Below are 16,758 nucleotides of genomic sequence, written 5' to 3'. Positions count from 1 at the left end.
TATTAAGCTCAAGGTTCAAGGTTTCAATGTCAGTTTAATGTCAGATGTACCAGTTAAGGTACAGTGAAATTTGAGTTACCATACAGCCATACTAAGTGAAAAGCAACAAGACTCACAATCACATAAAAGTTAACATAAACATCCATCACAGTGGATTCCACATTCCTCACTGTGATGGAAGGCAATAAAGTTCCATCTTCTTCCTCTTTGTTCTCCCGCGGTCGGGGCGATCAAAGCCCCCACAGTCGACGATCGAAGTTGGGGTGATCGAAACTCCTGCGTCGGGGCAGTTGAAATTCTCTCCGCGGCATGGAGCTCCCGAATCCGTCTCTTCTTACTAGAGACCGCGGGCTTCATGATGTTAAAGTCCACAGGCCCCACGGTTGGAGCTTCGATCCACGGCAAAGGGATCGCAAGCTCCGCGATGTTAAAATCCCACAGACTCCCGTGGTTTGGAGCGCTGGGTCGGTCTCCAGGAAAAGCCGCCAACTCCATGATGTTAGGCCGCAGTGGGGACAGAGATACGATATACGAAAAAAAAATCGCATCTCCGTCGAGGTAAGAGTTTGAAAAAAAGTCCCCCCCCCCCACATAAAACAAACCAAGGAACACTAAAACATACTTTTGAACACCTACTTAAAATAACAAAACAGACGAAAGGACAGACAGACTGTTGGCGAGGCAGCCACCACAACAGTGCAGTTACATTTCTAGTGGGGGAAATACTTCTTAAAACGTGTCCTCCTGTATCTCTATTGAAACAGGTTATGTGCCTATTGACATGAAATGCCATGTGCATAATTAACAAGCACCTCGGAAAAACAGTGGGAGTTTCCAACAGGAAACATAATGATTGTGGAATTTACATTATACTATACATGAAATACTGATTGGGAATGAATGCAAATCTGTGTTTGCATGACGACAAAATATCCAGAGAATGCATAATTTCACCTGTGCATATTTTGGCAATGTATTTATTTTCTATTAATGTAAGACTATACAAAAATCAAAATAGGTACCAATAGGGATCTTTAAGCAGTTATTTTGGAAGGAATCTTGTGCGATAAAACTTTTTGTCAGTAGAAAGGAGAGAACGTTGAGTAATTCCTAAAACCTCCATCGGAATTCTGTATCGGGAATTATTTTTCCCAAACCACATTAAATCAGCAGAATTTTGAGACTGTGCCATTTGCGAACTCTCGCGAGGAATTTTGGGATAACGTCTATAGTTAGGATGTTCCGTATCCTGGTTACCCAGGTAAGATGTCTGATATATGGTAATACCAAATCTGCTCTTCATCATGGAGGCTTTCCCAGGGTCCCGCAGATCAACGGTCTGCTTTTCTGCAGAGACCTTTTTCCGTCCCAGTCCCTATGATTGAAAATATAACACACAATTCAAAAGTAGAGAGCCATTTAATCAGATAGAAACAAATTCATTATTTCATCACGTTTTGGACTCGTATAGAATATCAGAAAGGAGCAGAAGTCACGTGAATCTTGAGTAGAGATAGTAATGCATGATTCTGTACATGTTTTAATGACTATTTGGGATACAGTGGATCTGCATTCTCGTCACTTGGTGAATCTATGTCTGGAGAAACTGATCATCTAAACAGTATTTGGAATTTGTGTCCCAATAATTTCAATCACTTGGCCAACCGTGATAATGCTTTGTCTTATATAGATGGGGATCTGTTGTAACTTTGATGAATCCAATGCATGCACTAACATAATAATTCCGTATTTCTCAGATTTTCTCAAAACTGTACATGGCAGGAGGCCACAAAGTCTATGCCAGAGCAATCCCATTTAGCTATGTGTTTCCTTGTAATGTATTCTCTCTCACTGATGCATCAACATCATCCTTCTCTCACACAGCTCATCCACATGAGGGATGATTTACAATAGCCAATTAACCTACCAACCTTGGAGTTTGGAAGCAATTGTGCATCCAGTGGAAATCCACACAGTTGCAGGGAGATCACACAATTAGGACCCGAGGTCAGCATTGAACAAGGCTTACTGGAGCTATGAAGAAACCGCTCTACTTGCTGTCCCACTACCACCAACAATTAGTAATAAACTATTATTTCAATTTTAAATAACAGAGAAGGATAATGAACTTAACGTTAATTATAACTAATTAACTAAAAGGAATATAACTAAAATTAGTCAATCTTCCTCCAAATAATGAACAGGAACTACGCAATTCATTTTCTTCTATTCTGCCATGGTTTAATCAACCAAATCAATATTTCTATTTAGAAGGTACACAAAAATGCTGGAGAAACTCAGTGGGTGCAGCAGCATCTATGGAGCGAAGGAAATAGGCGACGTTTCGGGCCGAAACCCTTCTTCAGACTAGAAATTCTGAAATGATCTTTAGAGCTAAAATTTACTATTAAGTCTGTAATTATAAAATTCTATATTTGACTTAATCATAAGAATTTAACAGTGTCACGGTTACTAATAATGAGAGAAATGAGCAGGTATGGGCCATTTCCCTTTGATTGCAGCTATTTTTCATCTGAGCTACTGCTGAACAAAACAAAATAACCAATTTAATTTGGCACAGTAGCGCAGTGGTATAGATGCTGCCTTGAGGGCCTGCCCCACTTGGGCGTCATTTGCAAGTCACGCAGATGGCGCACAAAGATTTTGTACACCCGCGACCACGCGTCACTGCCTACGTTATCAAGCACCGCGCGGCGTCGTGACGCGTAAATGAGGTCGCGTAAATGATGCCCAAGTGGGACAGGCCCTTTACAATGCCGGACAACTGGATTCGATCCTGACTACGAGTGCTGCCTGTACATTCTCTCTGTGAACGTGCAGTTTTTTCCCCGGGTGCTCTGGTTTCATATTCCACATGCTCCCACATTCCAAATGCAGTTACCTCCGCTTGCCTCCGGTTCCCTCCCTTTATTTTGTCTGTAGATCCCGACCTGAAACATCACCCATCCTTTTTCTCTAGAGATGCTACCTGACCCACTAAGTTACTCCAGCACTTTGTGCCTGTTTCAGGTTTGTAGGTTAATTGACTTCTGTAAACTGTCCCCAGTGTGTAGGATAGAGCTAGTGTATAGATAATCGCTAGTTGGCATGGACTCAGTGGGAAGAAAGACCTGTTTCCACACTATATCTCTAAACTAAACTAAACAATTATGCAGGAGGATGAGGGGTGATCTTATTGAGGTGTATAAAATCATGGGAGGAATAGATCGGGTAGATGCACAGATTCTTTGACCCAGAATAGGTGAATCAACGACTAGAGGACATAGATTTAAGATGAACGGGAAAGATTTAATAGGAATCTGAGGGGTAATTTTTTTCACACAAATGGTGGTGGGTGTATGGAACAAGCTGCCACAGGAAGTAGTTGAGGCAGAGACTATCCCAACATTTAAGAAATAGTTAGCCAAGTACATGGATAGGACAGGTTTGGAGGGATATGCACCAAACACAGGCAGGTACGACTAGTGTAGCTGGGACATGTTGGCTGGTGTGGGCAAGTTGGGCCGAAGGGCCTGTTTCCACACTGAATCACTCTATGACTATCTCTCGCTGGATCCCATGTGATCATCCTTCCAGAGCAGCCGACTTTCCAGAACGCAGCCGCCCGACTCATCACCCACACCAAATCCTGGCATCACATCACTCCAGTCCTCAAACAACTTCACTGGCTTCCCATCTCCCACCGGATCACCTACAAAATCCTGGTCCTCACCTACAAAGCCCTCCACCATCTGCCCCCCCCCATATCTCACTGACCTCCTCTCCCCCTACCAACCCTCACGGTCCCTCAGATCCACGTCAGCCGGTCTGCTCTCCATCCACAAATCCAACCTCCGCAGTTTTGGAGACAGAGCCTTCTCCAGGGCAGCTCCCAGGCTCTGGAACTCCCTCCCCCAACTGATCCGCAATTCCGTGTCCCTCACCATCTTCCAGTCCCGCCTCAAGACCCATCTCTTCACCTCTGCCTATCCTTAGCCCCACGTCCCCCTCCCTTTTCATCTGTGCTTGAATTGCCTCATATTGTGTTTTGAATTGAATTCTGTCTTTAATTTGTGTACTAGTCATGTCTCTACTATTTATTTCATTCCGATTACATGTTTTTCCTCTACTTGCTAAATTTTTGTAAAGTGTCCTTGAGACCCTTGAAAGGCGCCCATAAATAAAATTTATTATTATTATTATTACCCCGAATGCAAAAGGCCGTAATCTTGGATAGGTGTTAAATCACAATTGAAACTCTGCCTGATTCACGTGGAGAATGCTGACATAATGTCTTGCTGTTTTCTTAACAGGAAACGTGAAAAAAATCATGATGAAATATGATATCATGCAATCAAAGTATGTGATTTTAATATAATTGTACTGTTTCAATGAGCATTATGTTGAAATTAGCCGCAACAGAAGTTTATGTTCAAAGGAATCAAAACAATTGGGAAAATATGTCACCTCACATGAAGAGGTTAGTTATTATAAATTATTGATTACTCAACTGGTACAAGAAGCAAATCAGCAACTTGGGGGAATAATATTATGGCAAAATTGTAGTAGCATAGCTTAACTTTTCTTCTTATGAATCTTATTGTAATAAAATAAATTTTTTAATGGCATTTTAAAAAATAATTAACAACACCAAGTATTTAACTTAATATTTCGGAATGTTTAACTTGATGCTGTTCCACAGCTATTGGAAGAAGGCAATAGTGGACATAGAGGAAAAGGTTACAGTCATCTTACAGGAGTAAACAGTCCATTGATGGCATGTGTATATGTCAGAATGTGAATGTTGTATGCAAATCAACTGAAAACACTACATATAGTGCATTCAGAAAGTATTCGGACCCCTTCACTTTTGCCACATTCTGTTACGTTACAGCCTTATTTTAAAATGGATTAAATTCTTTTGTTTTATCATCAATCTACACACAATACCCCAGAATGAAGAAGCGAAAACAGGTGTTTAGAAATGTTTGCAAAGTAATTAAAAAGAAATAACTGAAATATTACATTTACATAAGTATTCAGACCCTTCAATGTGATCAACCATGATCACATTGAATGGCGGTGCAGGCTTGAAGGGCCGAATGGCCTACTCCTGCACCTATTGTCTATTGTCTTTGCTATGACACTCAAAATTGAGCTTCGGTTCATCCTGTTTCCATTGATTATCCTTGAGATGTTTCTACGACTTGGTTGGAGTCCATCAGTGGTAAATTAAATTGATTGAACATGATTTGGAAAGGCACACACCTGTCTGTATAAGGTCCCACAGTTGACAGTGCATGTCAGAGCAAAAACCAAGTCATCTGTGTCAAAGCACAGATATGGGGAAGGGTATAAACCAATTTCTGCAACATTGCAGGTCCCAAAGAGCACAGTGGCCTCCGTAATTCTTAAATGGAAGAACTTTGGAACCACCAGGACTCTTCATAGAGCTGGCCGTCCGGCCAAACTGAGCTTTCGGGGGAAAAGGGCTTGGTCAGGGAGGTGACCAAGAACCCAATAGGGATGGGAGAACCTTCTAGAAGGACAACTATATCTGCTGCACTCCACCAATCAGGCATTTATGGTAGAGTGGCCAGACGGAAGCCACTCCTCAGTAAAAGACACATGACAGCCCGCTTGAAGTTTGTCAAAAGGCATGAGAAACAAGATTCTCTAGTCTGATGAAACCAAGATTGAACTCTTTGGCCTGAATGCCAAGCGTCACGTCTGGAGGAAACCAGGCATCGTTCATCACCTGGCCAATACCATACATACGGTGAAGCATGGTGTTGGCGGCATCATGCTGTAGGGATGTTTTTCAGCGGCAGGACCTGGGAGACTAGTCACGATCAAGGGAAAGTTGAACGGAGCAAAGTACAGAGAGATCTTTGATGAAAACCTGTTCCAGAGCGTTCTGGCCCTCAGACTGGGGTGGAGGTTCACCTACCAACAGGACAACGACCCTAAGCACACAGCCAAGATAATGCAGAAGTGGCTTCGGGACAAGTCTGTGAATGTCCTTGAGTGGCCCAGCCAGAGCCCGGACTTGAACCCGATCGAGCATCTATGGAGGGAACTGAAAATAGCTGTGCGTCGACACTCCCCGTCCAACCTGACAGAGCCTGAGAGGATCTGCAGAGAAGAATGGGAGAAATTACCCAAATACTCGGGTGCCAAGCTTGTAGCGTCATACCCAAGAAAACTTGGGGCTGTAATCACTGCCAAAGGTGCCTCAACAAAGTACTGAGTAAAGGGTCTGAATACTTATGTAAATGTGATATTTCAGTTATTTATTTTTAATTACTTTGCAAAAATGTCTAAACACCTGTTTTCACTTTTTTATTTTGGGGTGTTGTGTGTAGATTGATGATAAAAAAATTTTTTTTAATCCATTTTAGAATAAGGCTGTAACGTAACAAAATGTGGAAAAGTGAAGGGGTCTGAATACTTTCTGAATGCTTTGTATATTTATAATGGTGAAGGCCCAAGTTACTTTACAAGGAGAGCAACGAGTTCCAGTTATGTCGCACCTCTGATGTGGTATAAGAACGCATTATGCTATATGAATGGTATAATATAATAGTATTATACTTCATGTGAATATTAACAACATGTGACACTAAGCCTGAAAGAATAATATTAAACATCAAGCTAAATGAAAAAAATAGATCTTAAAGGAATAAGGTGAAATGGGTAAAGAGGCAGGGAGGTTTAGGGATGACATTTCAGAGCCTATAGCTTGAGTCTGAACGTACAGATGTCTATCGTGGAGCAATTAAAATCAGGGAGGTGTGAAATCAGAACTGGAAGAGGGCAGATATCTCTGTGGCTTGTATTATTGGAGAAATGCATCAAGACTATGGCACCATTTAAAAACAAGGACGTTTGTTTTAGATCACAGTTGTCATCTCTTATAAGGAGCCTGGGTTTGTCAGTGGACAAGGCATTTGGCTGATTGGAACAATGTGAACTAGGACAAGAGCAACAGAATTTTGCATGATCTAATATTTATTGAGAATGGTGACAGTCCAGGAGTGCATTGGAATAATAAGGGTTATGAATGATAATTTTATCTGTTCATAATTCAGGCAAGAGCTGAGATAGACAATGTTACAGAAATGGAGATAGATCTTCTAATATATGTGGTTGGATGCTCACAACATCTGAAACACAGGTTTGATCCTGATCTTGGGAGTTATCTTTGTCGAGTTTGCACGTTCTCCTGTAACTATGTGGGTTTAGCCTGGGGTGAACAGTTCCTCCACGTTCCAAAGATGTGAGGATTGGTAGCTTAATTGTACACTTTAACATTCCTCTTCTATGTGGACGAGTTGGAGAATCTGTGGGAAGTGATGAAAATGGGATTGTAGTAATAGTGTAAATGAGTGATTGGTGGTCTCAGAGACTCAGTGGGACAAAGGGTGTGTTTCCATGCTTTATCTCTCTCAATGAGAGACAAATATATAGCTCTGGACAATGGTGTCCAAATGGTAATGAAAAGAGGATGATGCTGATTTAAGTAAATGACAAGAAGGCAATGTTTACAGAGTTTATTTTGTTTCAAACAAGGCTTTAATTGGATTTAATTAGCTTAATATCAACAAGGCTCTAGCTCAACTGAGAAAGCGGGCTGAGGAATGGCTAATAGAGTTTAATGTAGATAAGTGCAAGGTGTTGCATATTGGGAACTCAAACCAAGGTAGGCTGTGGGGTGTGTGGTTGAGCAGTGGGTTCTAGTGTACAGGTACACAGTTCCTTGAAAGTGGCATCACAGGTAGATAGGGTGGTCAAGGAGGCTTTTGGTATATTGCTGTTCATCAGTCAGGGTATTGAGTATAGAAGTTGGGATGTTATGTTACAGTTGCACAAGACATTGGCGAGACCACACTTAGAATATTATGTTCTGTTTTGATCACCCTGCTATAGAAAGGATGTCATTAAACTGGAAAGAGTGCAGAGTAGATTTATGAGGATGTTGCCAGGACTTGAGTGGATGAGTTATATGGAGCGGTTTGGCAGTCTAGTATTTTAATCCTTGCAACGCAGTAGGTTGAGGGGTGATCTCATAGAGGTGTATAAAATCATGAGGGGAAATAGATAGGGTGAATACCCAGAGTAGGAGAATCAAAAACAAGAGGACATATGTTTAAAGTGAGAGGACAAGATTTACTAATAACCTGAGGGCCAAGGTTTTCAATCAGAGGGTGGTGAGTATATGGGACAAACTGCCAGAGTTAAGACAGACATTGTAACAGCATTTAAAAGACACTTGAATTGGTACATGGATGAATGGTTTGGAGGGATATGGGCCATACACTGGCAAATAGGACGAGCTTAGATGGCGCAACTCCACATCCATGGAGTTGAGCCGAAGGGCCTGTTTCCATGCTGTATGACTCAAATTCCAAAAGAAAATCCCCAATAATTTCAGATCCAGTTTGAAGGTAATTTGACAGCTTTAAGTTCCATCATTAACAATTTTCTCTGTTCTCTGCCAATACAACAAAATTATGGTGCAGGAAAGCTTGAGGCTTTGAGGAGAAAAGATCCGTAGAATTTCAAAACCTTCAACCAAAAACAAGTTTGGAATTTCAAATAAATGTCAGTCTTTTTTATAAAGGTTGAAAGTAATTTCAATAATGCACCGATACTGTCAGTAAAATTGTATTCCAAACATGATGAATATATATTAAATGGAATGGTTTGTAAAGCTTCAAAGAAGTCAAATACTTACTAAGTCAAGATGATCGCCTGTGTGTCTCAAGCTGTATTTGTTATCATGTGCTGAAAATGGAAAATTCCCCTGTAATAGATACTAACAAAATACATGTTTCAGGAATACATAAGATTTACCATATATCGACAGTAATGAGAACAATGCAGTTTTATTCACAAAGGAGGCCAGTGTTTAAGTCAGCTCCTGGACTTCAATGCACTCCTGAGGCAATTGGACTTAATATCTTCAGATGCAATACAAAACTGAGGTCCTAGCCATCTATTTGGGTGGACAATCAATATCCCATAACACAACATGAATGGCAAAAACTTTATCAAGAATGTTTAAAGTATAATAGCAGAAGAGAAAACAATAAATGTCATTTTTTGAAGGACTTCAATATCCTATCAACCAACTCTCTATTTATTTATGGAAATACAGAATCCGTTTTGAGTCTGTGCCTCCCTTTGTCACAATTTGTCAAAGCAGCCATTTTTGTGTATTAACCAAGCTGCAGAAATGATGAACTTTGACATTAATATTAATGGTCGAAGCCAAATCTTTGAACAAACTAACCCAGTCTTAAAAGGAAATAGAAGAATTCTCTATTTTGACACCAGCTGTTATATGATATCAAAAACAGTGGGGGTATCAAGAAATAGCACATTTATTGGATTACAGCATAACTAAACTGGAAATATTGTGAATTGTAAGTATTAAATTAATCATCAGACTTACATTCAAAACTCAATCAGAATACTTGGAATACTTCCCCCTTTGCATTAGGTGTCAAAGTATTAATTTTGGCAGAACAAATAATAACTGGGCAAATGTTTTTGAAAATGGTCTCTTTTAAACAATGAGCACAAATAGATACAGAGAAATGTTTGGGAATATAAATTAGTTATATTAACCCAAAGGATAAAATTCTTATGTAAGGCTTGGCCTTGGAGGTAAAAATATCACATTCAATAATAAGCTTACTCTCTTACCTTCTCACGCACTTTGAACAATAATGGTAATCTATCGTTTAACTGGATTGGAGAAAAACGATTTTCTTGCATTGCAATACATTTGCCTTTGGTAGATTTCAAAACAGCAGTGAATGTGGGTTCTTGCACATCTAGATGGGGAAACTAAAACAACAGAACATTTATGAACTCTTCTGACAATAGCACTATATCATCAGGATACAAACTATGAAACAACAGGATATGGGTAATTGTAATGCTTAATAAGATTTCAAAATCAGCTGAAAATTATTTACTGACCCATAATGGATCACTCTTCTGATTCAAGACTCATATGAAGATTATATGTGGAGTTTGCATTGTCTACACATGTCCCCTATTGTTACATATCACAATAGTCAGTTGATTGTGCTGAAAATATTATTCAACAATTTGTGCAGCATCATTGAAGACATGAACAGAATTAACATTTTATATCAATTGCTTTTCATGATAACTTCCCATAAAGTGTTGGGCTGGGGAAGGCAAGGCCTGTTGATGGTATATCGGTAATAGAATGATGAAAATGTTTCCACAGTTTTCTAACTTTAGTCAACATTCGGATAAATTAAGAAAACTGATGCTCTATTATTAGAATCTACCACACAACATAGAATATTTTTATTTTGTTCATCAGTTTGCTGTTTTCTTTTAGTTGGTGGGATTTCTGATGTTGATGGGAATGCATCACTGAATTTCCATTGTAGCTTCTTCAGTAATTTAAGCAGGCAGTTTCTTATTATTTATGTATGAGGTATACAACAATGTCTATAAGGCCATTACTTACTGGTGTATCGGGGTAACTGGATGACAGAGACAAAACTCAGTAACCTCAAATCTGTTGGTGCTTGACCATAATCACCATTCAATCTAACACAGTAAACATGCTAGACAACACCACCTTCACCATTAATGCAGTCACTCACACATTTTCAATTAAGATTAATACAGCCTCTCATGTACACTACCTTTCCACGTTACATTCATGAGACATGACAATAGATCAGCCACCACATAGGTCCTGGAGTATTGTAAACCTGCCAGGTCCAGTTCTTAAACACTTTCTGTTGCAGGACAGATTCCAAAGTGCACATGGATATCAAATTTTATAGGTAACACTTTCTAACAACTATTATTTAAAATTTTAGAGTACCTCAATAGACATTTGATGGCATCTTTGCTAAAGAATATAAAGAAAACTGCTTGGGCACCATTATGTAGCTGTTTAATGCCATTAATCTGGGATGTTTATTGCAAATTTCCTAACTCAGACGTTCTGATGAAAACCTTTAGTATAGTCACTGAAAATTCAGCTTCAAATATGTATAGACCTCCATCTAACAGTTTCTCCTTTTTTTGTTACAAATTCACCACAAAGCATAGCTCAGTGGATCTCACATTTAGGTCAAAAGAAGCAAATGAATAGCGATTGTGTTAAGACATCAAAGGTCTCAAGCATCAACTGTCAAATGTGTTTTTCTGCAGAGCCAACGAGTTCTAATGGATCATTATCAAACAGACATAACAAAATCACACAAGATGGTTCCTGGTGTCTCAATATGATTCATCGATACCTTGTTTACATGAATTCTCTTTCCAAAATGGAAAGATTCCTTGTATGTTCTTTCAAGTGATTATTAAAGATCACTTGCACTATTGTGATGGCAAGTAGGGTTTTATCTCACGTCCTACAGATGGTTATCTCAGCTTGCATCACGAAAAACAAACATCAAGTCAATTGCTTCATCATTTTTTTGGGAATTTCGCTGTGTGCAAATGGATGAATGATTCCTACATTACAATGACTATATCTCAAAAGGAGTTGAAAGACTGTCAAGTACTTCAATGTTAAGTTGAAGATGCTATAGGAATACAAGTCTTTCTTTCTATTATACTTGTAATTCCCCAATAGGATTCATTTTCTTGCAATATTATAACAATTTTGAATTAGTATTGTGAGTTGCTAAGGTTAGGTGAAATTGTCCAAAGGGAGTTCCTTTCAAATGGACCAAAAGATGCCCTGATCTACATATAAAATATCAAGATCTGGTAGAAATCATAAATGCCAGACATTAGCCAGAGAGCAACTGCTGCCCCTATGTTTGAACACACATTGCTGATAAACCACTGATTAAACCCAATACTTTGCTGGCATGGTGTTTCGTGAGGTGAGGCAGAAGCCAACCAAGTTGGATGTTTTTTGGATCAAGCCTTTTTTTTGCATTTCAGAAGTTTTGGGTTGTTACAGTAGCTCAGTACCACATGACCTATAGAATTATAGAGTGTGGAAACAGACCCTTCAGTCCAACTTGCCCACACCGGCCAACATGTCCCATCTACACTAGTTCCACTAGTCTGCATTTGGCCCATATCCCTCTGAACCTGTACTATCCATTTACCTTTCTAAATGTTTCTTAAACGTTGCAATTACCTACCTCAACTACCTCCTCCAGTAGCTCGTTTCATACACCTAACATCCTTTGGCTCTCGAGTCCTGGCAACATCCTCATAAATCTTCTTTGCACTCTTTACAGCGTGACAACATCTTTCCTATAACATGGTGCTTAAAACTGAACACAATACTCTAAATGCGGCCTCACCAACGTCTTATACAACTGCAATATGTCCTCCCAACTTCTATACTCAATACTCTGACTGATGCAGGCCAATGAGCCAATAGTCTTTTTGATCACCCAATCTACCTGTGATGCCATTTTCAGCTAACTATGTACATGTACTCCTAGATCCCTCCGCACTGTAACACTCCCCAGAGCCCTACCATTCACTTTATTTCTGTCCATGTTAGTGCTCCCAAAATGCAATACCTCATATTTCTCTGTATTAAATTCCATCAAGCATTCCTCAGCCCACTTGCCCAACCAATCAAGATCCTGCTGCAATTTTATACCTGTTTTTGTTATGACTTTTGGGGGAAATCCCAATGCAATGGAAGGAAGGGATCATTATATTTCTAGATATGTGCCCTGCAACAGTCCTTGACCAATAATCTGATAGATCACTAGTCCAACTATTGACCAATAGTTTTCTGACATTTCCTGGAATAGTATTTTCATATATTCTACTTGCCGACATCAGCCTGATGAAATCATTGTATTTTATCCCAAGGAGAGACAAACTTTAAACTGAATCCATCTCAGACAATATATCAAGGTAACCTGTACTGGGACTTTTGTGACCTTAACAAAAGTTGAGGAAGACCATACTTTGCCTCAGGAATGTGAATAACCAGATGATATTACAAAATCTGCTGTCGATGACATAGTTTGGTCATTCTCTTGTATGATAAATATGAAATAATACCTTTATTTATGTAGATGGTACACATTTTTCTGCCAAGTGTTGAAACAATAATGCAGTTAAATTGTTTATATTAACATATCCATATTAATGACAAAAAACTAGATCCACTCCATTGTAGTTAATTCACTTTAAAGCCTTTAGTTTTTGACCCTGCTCCTTAGATGAAGTGTTGTAATTGACAGCATCAGTCACGCAAAATATTTTTTAAAATAACCTTTGTTAAAAGAAATGCGCTGGCATGAAATGAAAGGTTAAGTAAAATCATTGTGTTAAGAGAGATGCTAAAGTTACAAGATATTATTAACGAACAAAAATTGTAATTTCATTTTGGATTTTTTTTCCAACTTTATTTAGGATTTAAAAAAAACCCTAAAAATTAAATGTTACTTGGAAAGCAGTTCAATAAAAGTTCATTTGTAATTTATTATTGGTAAAATAATTAATGCGAATTCAAACAAACCGGACCATTACTTAAAATGTTCTTCCATTGTTTAATAAAATTGCGCAATACAAATGTTTTGATAAATGTTGTTTCTATTTTCCTACCCATTGACCATCGTTTCGCGTGCACGGGTTGCAATGCCTTCCTTTAGGCATCCTATCCAGAGGCAGTGGAAGGATTCAGAATGCTTCCTTGCTGCTATTAACAAACACATCAAACAATAGTTGGTAAATATTAGACGAGATATACTAAAATAAATAGTAAAATGTAATGTCGGAACTAGTGTTCCAGGGCTCACTCTGCACAGTCCTGCCCGTGAGTCAGATCCGCGGTGGTGAGCTTGAAGTTTACAGAAACCATAGGAACACAAAACACGCCCTTCACAGCAAACAATATCCCGATCCAAAAACAAGAGAATGCTGGAAATAACTTGTGGCAAAAATATCAAAGTTAACGTTGCCAGTTGATTTTCGCTATATGGTTTACTATTGGAGGCTACCTCCAATCTAAAAATAATGTTCCTCGGTTATTTTTTCCATAGTTCTGCATCCATCCTCGCCCTTCATCGGCAGCAGTAGGCGTTTTGACTACTCAGTTGGCCTGCCTCCAAAATCCCGTCTCGCTGTTTTAGAGTAGTGCATTCAGCAAGATCACCATTGAAGTGTTCATGGCAAAGGATGAATATATTTGAAATGACAATGATCAAAGTTGCAACCACTAATCGCAGCCAATTTTCAAAACTGCCCCGCAGCAGTTCGTAGCGTTGAATGGACACACTGATACAATAAATTAAATGTTATATAAGTGTAAGTGAACATCAATTTGTCTAAACCAGGTAAACTTAACATAACTGTCCCAGCCACTCTGTAAATGGAGTTTGTATGATGAATGGTAGTACTATATATGTGTTGTCTGAAACATCTCACATATGCTGATGTGACCATTGTATCTGGAAGAGTTAGGTCGATGCTTCCAACTGCATGGTTCTCAGAATTACTCCAAATGACATTGATTTTTAATTGTGTAGCATTTAATAAGGTAGTGTCTCGCAACCATTTGGAGTAAATGCATTGATTTTTTTTCTCTATGTTTCTATATGTAAAGAGCATCCAGTAACTTGACAGAAAACAAAGTACAGAAATAGAAGCAATTTCTGTGTTGACTGGATGGAACTAGTGAGATGTGACAATACACGTTGATTGACCCAATTTACATTAAATACTTAAATGAAAGGATAAATTGCTAATGATCAAAGGCTAGGTGGGAAAGATACAAGCACAACAAAAAATTGCAAAATGATATGTGAAGCTAAAAGCAAGAATATATTCAGAAGACTAGTAAATAAGATTTTTTTATTTCGAAAATAACTAAAATTTTGATGTTCTGATAATTTGTGTATCCATGTATGCACTTTACATAAGATCTATATTCAACTGCTGCTACCAATTTGGATGGCAAACCACATATTTGTTTTTAATGCAAGGGTGTTTGGGCACAGAATAAGACAATTGCAGAGGATTTTGATAAGACCATGCCTAAATTCTATTAGCGAGTTAGGTCTCTTTATATTTATTTTTGAGACTCTGCCTTACCTATAATTGATTGGCACCTAGCACGGGTAAACAGGAATATTGAGTAGAATTGAGCCTACATTCTCTGAGTTTTAAAAGAATGAGAGGTATATCATAGAAGATACTGAAGCAGCTTTGCAAAGTAGATGCCAAGAGCTAGTTTCATTTGGTTGGGGAACCTAGAATGATACAATTATATTGTAATATAGTGAAAAGCTTTGTTTGCATGCTATTCAATCAAATAATACATGAAGATAATCAAGCTTCAGACCCATACACAATGATAACAGATGATGCAAATGGAGAAATACCAGAGTGAAGAATATCAATGTTAGAACATAGAACTGTGCAGCACAGGAACAGACTCTTTGGCTCACAACATGTATGCCAAATATGATGCCTAGTTAAACTAATCTCAATGCCTGTACATGGTTCATATTCCTCCATCCCCTGCAATTCTATGTGCCTATCCAAAAGCCTCTTAAATGGCACTATCATATCTGCCTACACCACCACTCCTGGCAATGTGTTCCGGGTTCCTACTATTCTCTGTGTAAAACTTGTTATGTTATAGCATGGTAGTATTACAATTACAGAGAAAGTGCAGATAAAAAAGAGCTGGGTTTGTATTGAGGTAGGTTGGAAGATCGGGAGCACAGTATACCCTAGATCAGGAGCACAGTATGCCCTAGCTAATGGGATGGCCATTCAGTAGTCTGAAAACAACAAGAAGAATTTGAATCTGGTGTTATGTACATTCAAGCCTTTGTATCTTCCGCCTGATGGGAAAGGGGAGAAGGAATAATCAGGGTGAAAATGTTTCAGTTTAGTTTATTGTCACTTGTACCAAGGTACAGTGAAAAGCTTTTGTTGCGTCCTAACCAGTCAGCAGAAAGACAATACATGATTACAATCAATCCATTTACAGTGTATAGATACATAAGGGGATAACATTTAGTGCAAGGTAAAGCCAGCCAAGTCCGATCAAGGATAGTCCGAGCATCATCAAAGAGGTAGATAGTGACCCTTGGTTATATTGTTTGCTTTCCTGAGGCAGCAGTGTGGATGGAGTCAATGGGGTGAGAGAAAGGCTGGTTTGTGTGATAGACTGGGGCTGCATCCAAATTCTCTGCAATTTCTGGCATTCATGGTAGAGCTGTTGTGATACCAAGTTGTGATGCATCCCAATAGAATGCTTTCTATGTTGCATCTGTAGAAGTTGGTATTGGTCCTTCGATATGTGGCAAACTTTCTTAGTCTTCTGAGGAAGTAGATATTGATGTGCTTTGTTGATCCTAGCATCAATGCAGTAAGGTCCAGGACAAATTGTTGGTGATATTTGCACCTAGAAACTTGAAGCTCTCGGCCATCTCCACTATAGCACCATTGATGCTAACTGAGTTGTGCATCACCTCGTTTCTTGAAGTTATTTAACTAGTTCCTTCATCTTGCTGACATTGAGTGAGAGATTGTTGTCTGATATGATGTCACCAAGTTATTTCTTTACTTCCTGTACTTCATCTCATCATTGTTCAAGATCTGGCTCAGTACAGTAGAATCATCTGCAAACTTGTAAATTGAGTTAGAGCAGAAATTAGCCGCACAGTTGAGATGTTACAAGGAGCATAATAAAGGGCTGACAATGCATCCTTGCAGGGCGAGGGTGTTGAGATTTATCGTGGATGGTGTTTTGCC

The 16,758-nt window shown here is 38.9% G+C and overlaps 1 protein-coding gene across 1 annotated transcript; it reads right to left on the bottom strand.

The window, feature by feature from the left end:
- Positions 1 to 612: 612 nt before the first annotated feature.
- tex36 (testis expressed 36) lies at positions 613 to 13,800 on the bottom strand. Its single transcript, XM_033033715.1, has 4 exons — positions 13,597 to 13,800; positions 9,712 to 9,855; positions 8,738 to 8,818; positions 613 to 1,375 (listed from the first exon to the last, which is right to left on the bottom strand). Exons 1-4 carry the CDS (start codon positions 13,645 to 13,647, stop codon positions 1,043 to 1,045), a joined length of 609 nt encoding a protein of 202 aa, XP_032889606.1. The 5' UTR covers positions 13,648 to 13,800; the 3' UTR covers positions 613 to 1,042.
- Positions 13,801 to 16,758: the final 2,958 nt, after the last annotated feature.

Source organism: Amblyraja radiata, chromosome 15 (genome assembly GCF_010909765.2).
Source record: "Amblyraja radiata isolate CabotCenter1 chromosome 15, sAmbRad1.1.pri, whole genome shotgun sequence".
Lineage (NCBI taxonomy): Eukaryota > Metazoa > Chordata > Chondrichthyes > Rajiformes > Rajidae > Amblyraja > Amblyraja radiata.
Note: the sequence above shows the minus strand (reverse complement) of the source record. Positions and strands in the feature narration are given on the sequence as shown.

Coding starts and splice junctions, on each gene's coding strand:
- tex36 (XM_033033715.1), bottom strand. CDS start 13,647: ATGCCTAAAGGAAGGCATTGCAACCCGTGCACGCGAAACGATGGTCAA. Junction 9,856..13,596: donor CGCGAAACGATGGTCAATGG/GTAGGAAAATAG, acceptor CTGTTGTTTTAG/TTTCCCCATCTAGATGTGCA. Junction 8,819..9,711: donor TGTTCAAAGTGCGTGAGAAG/GTAAGAGAGTAA, acceptor GTATTTTGTTAG/TATCTATTACAGGGGAATTT.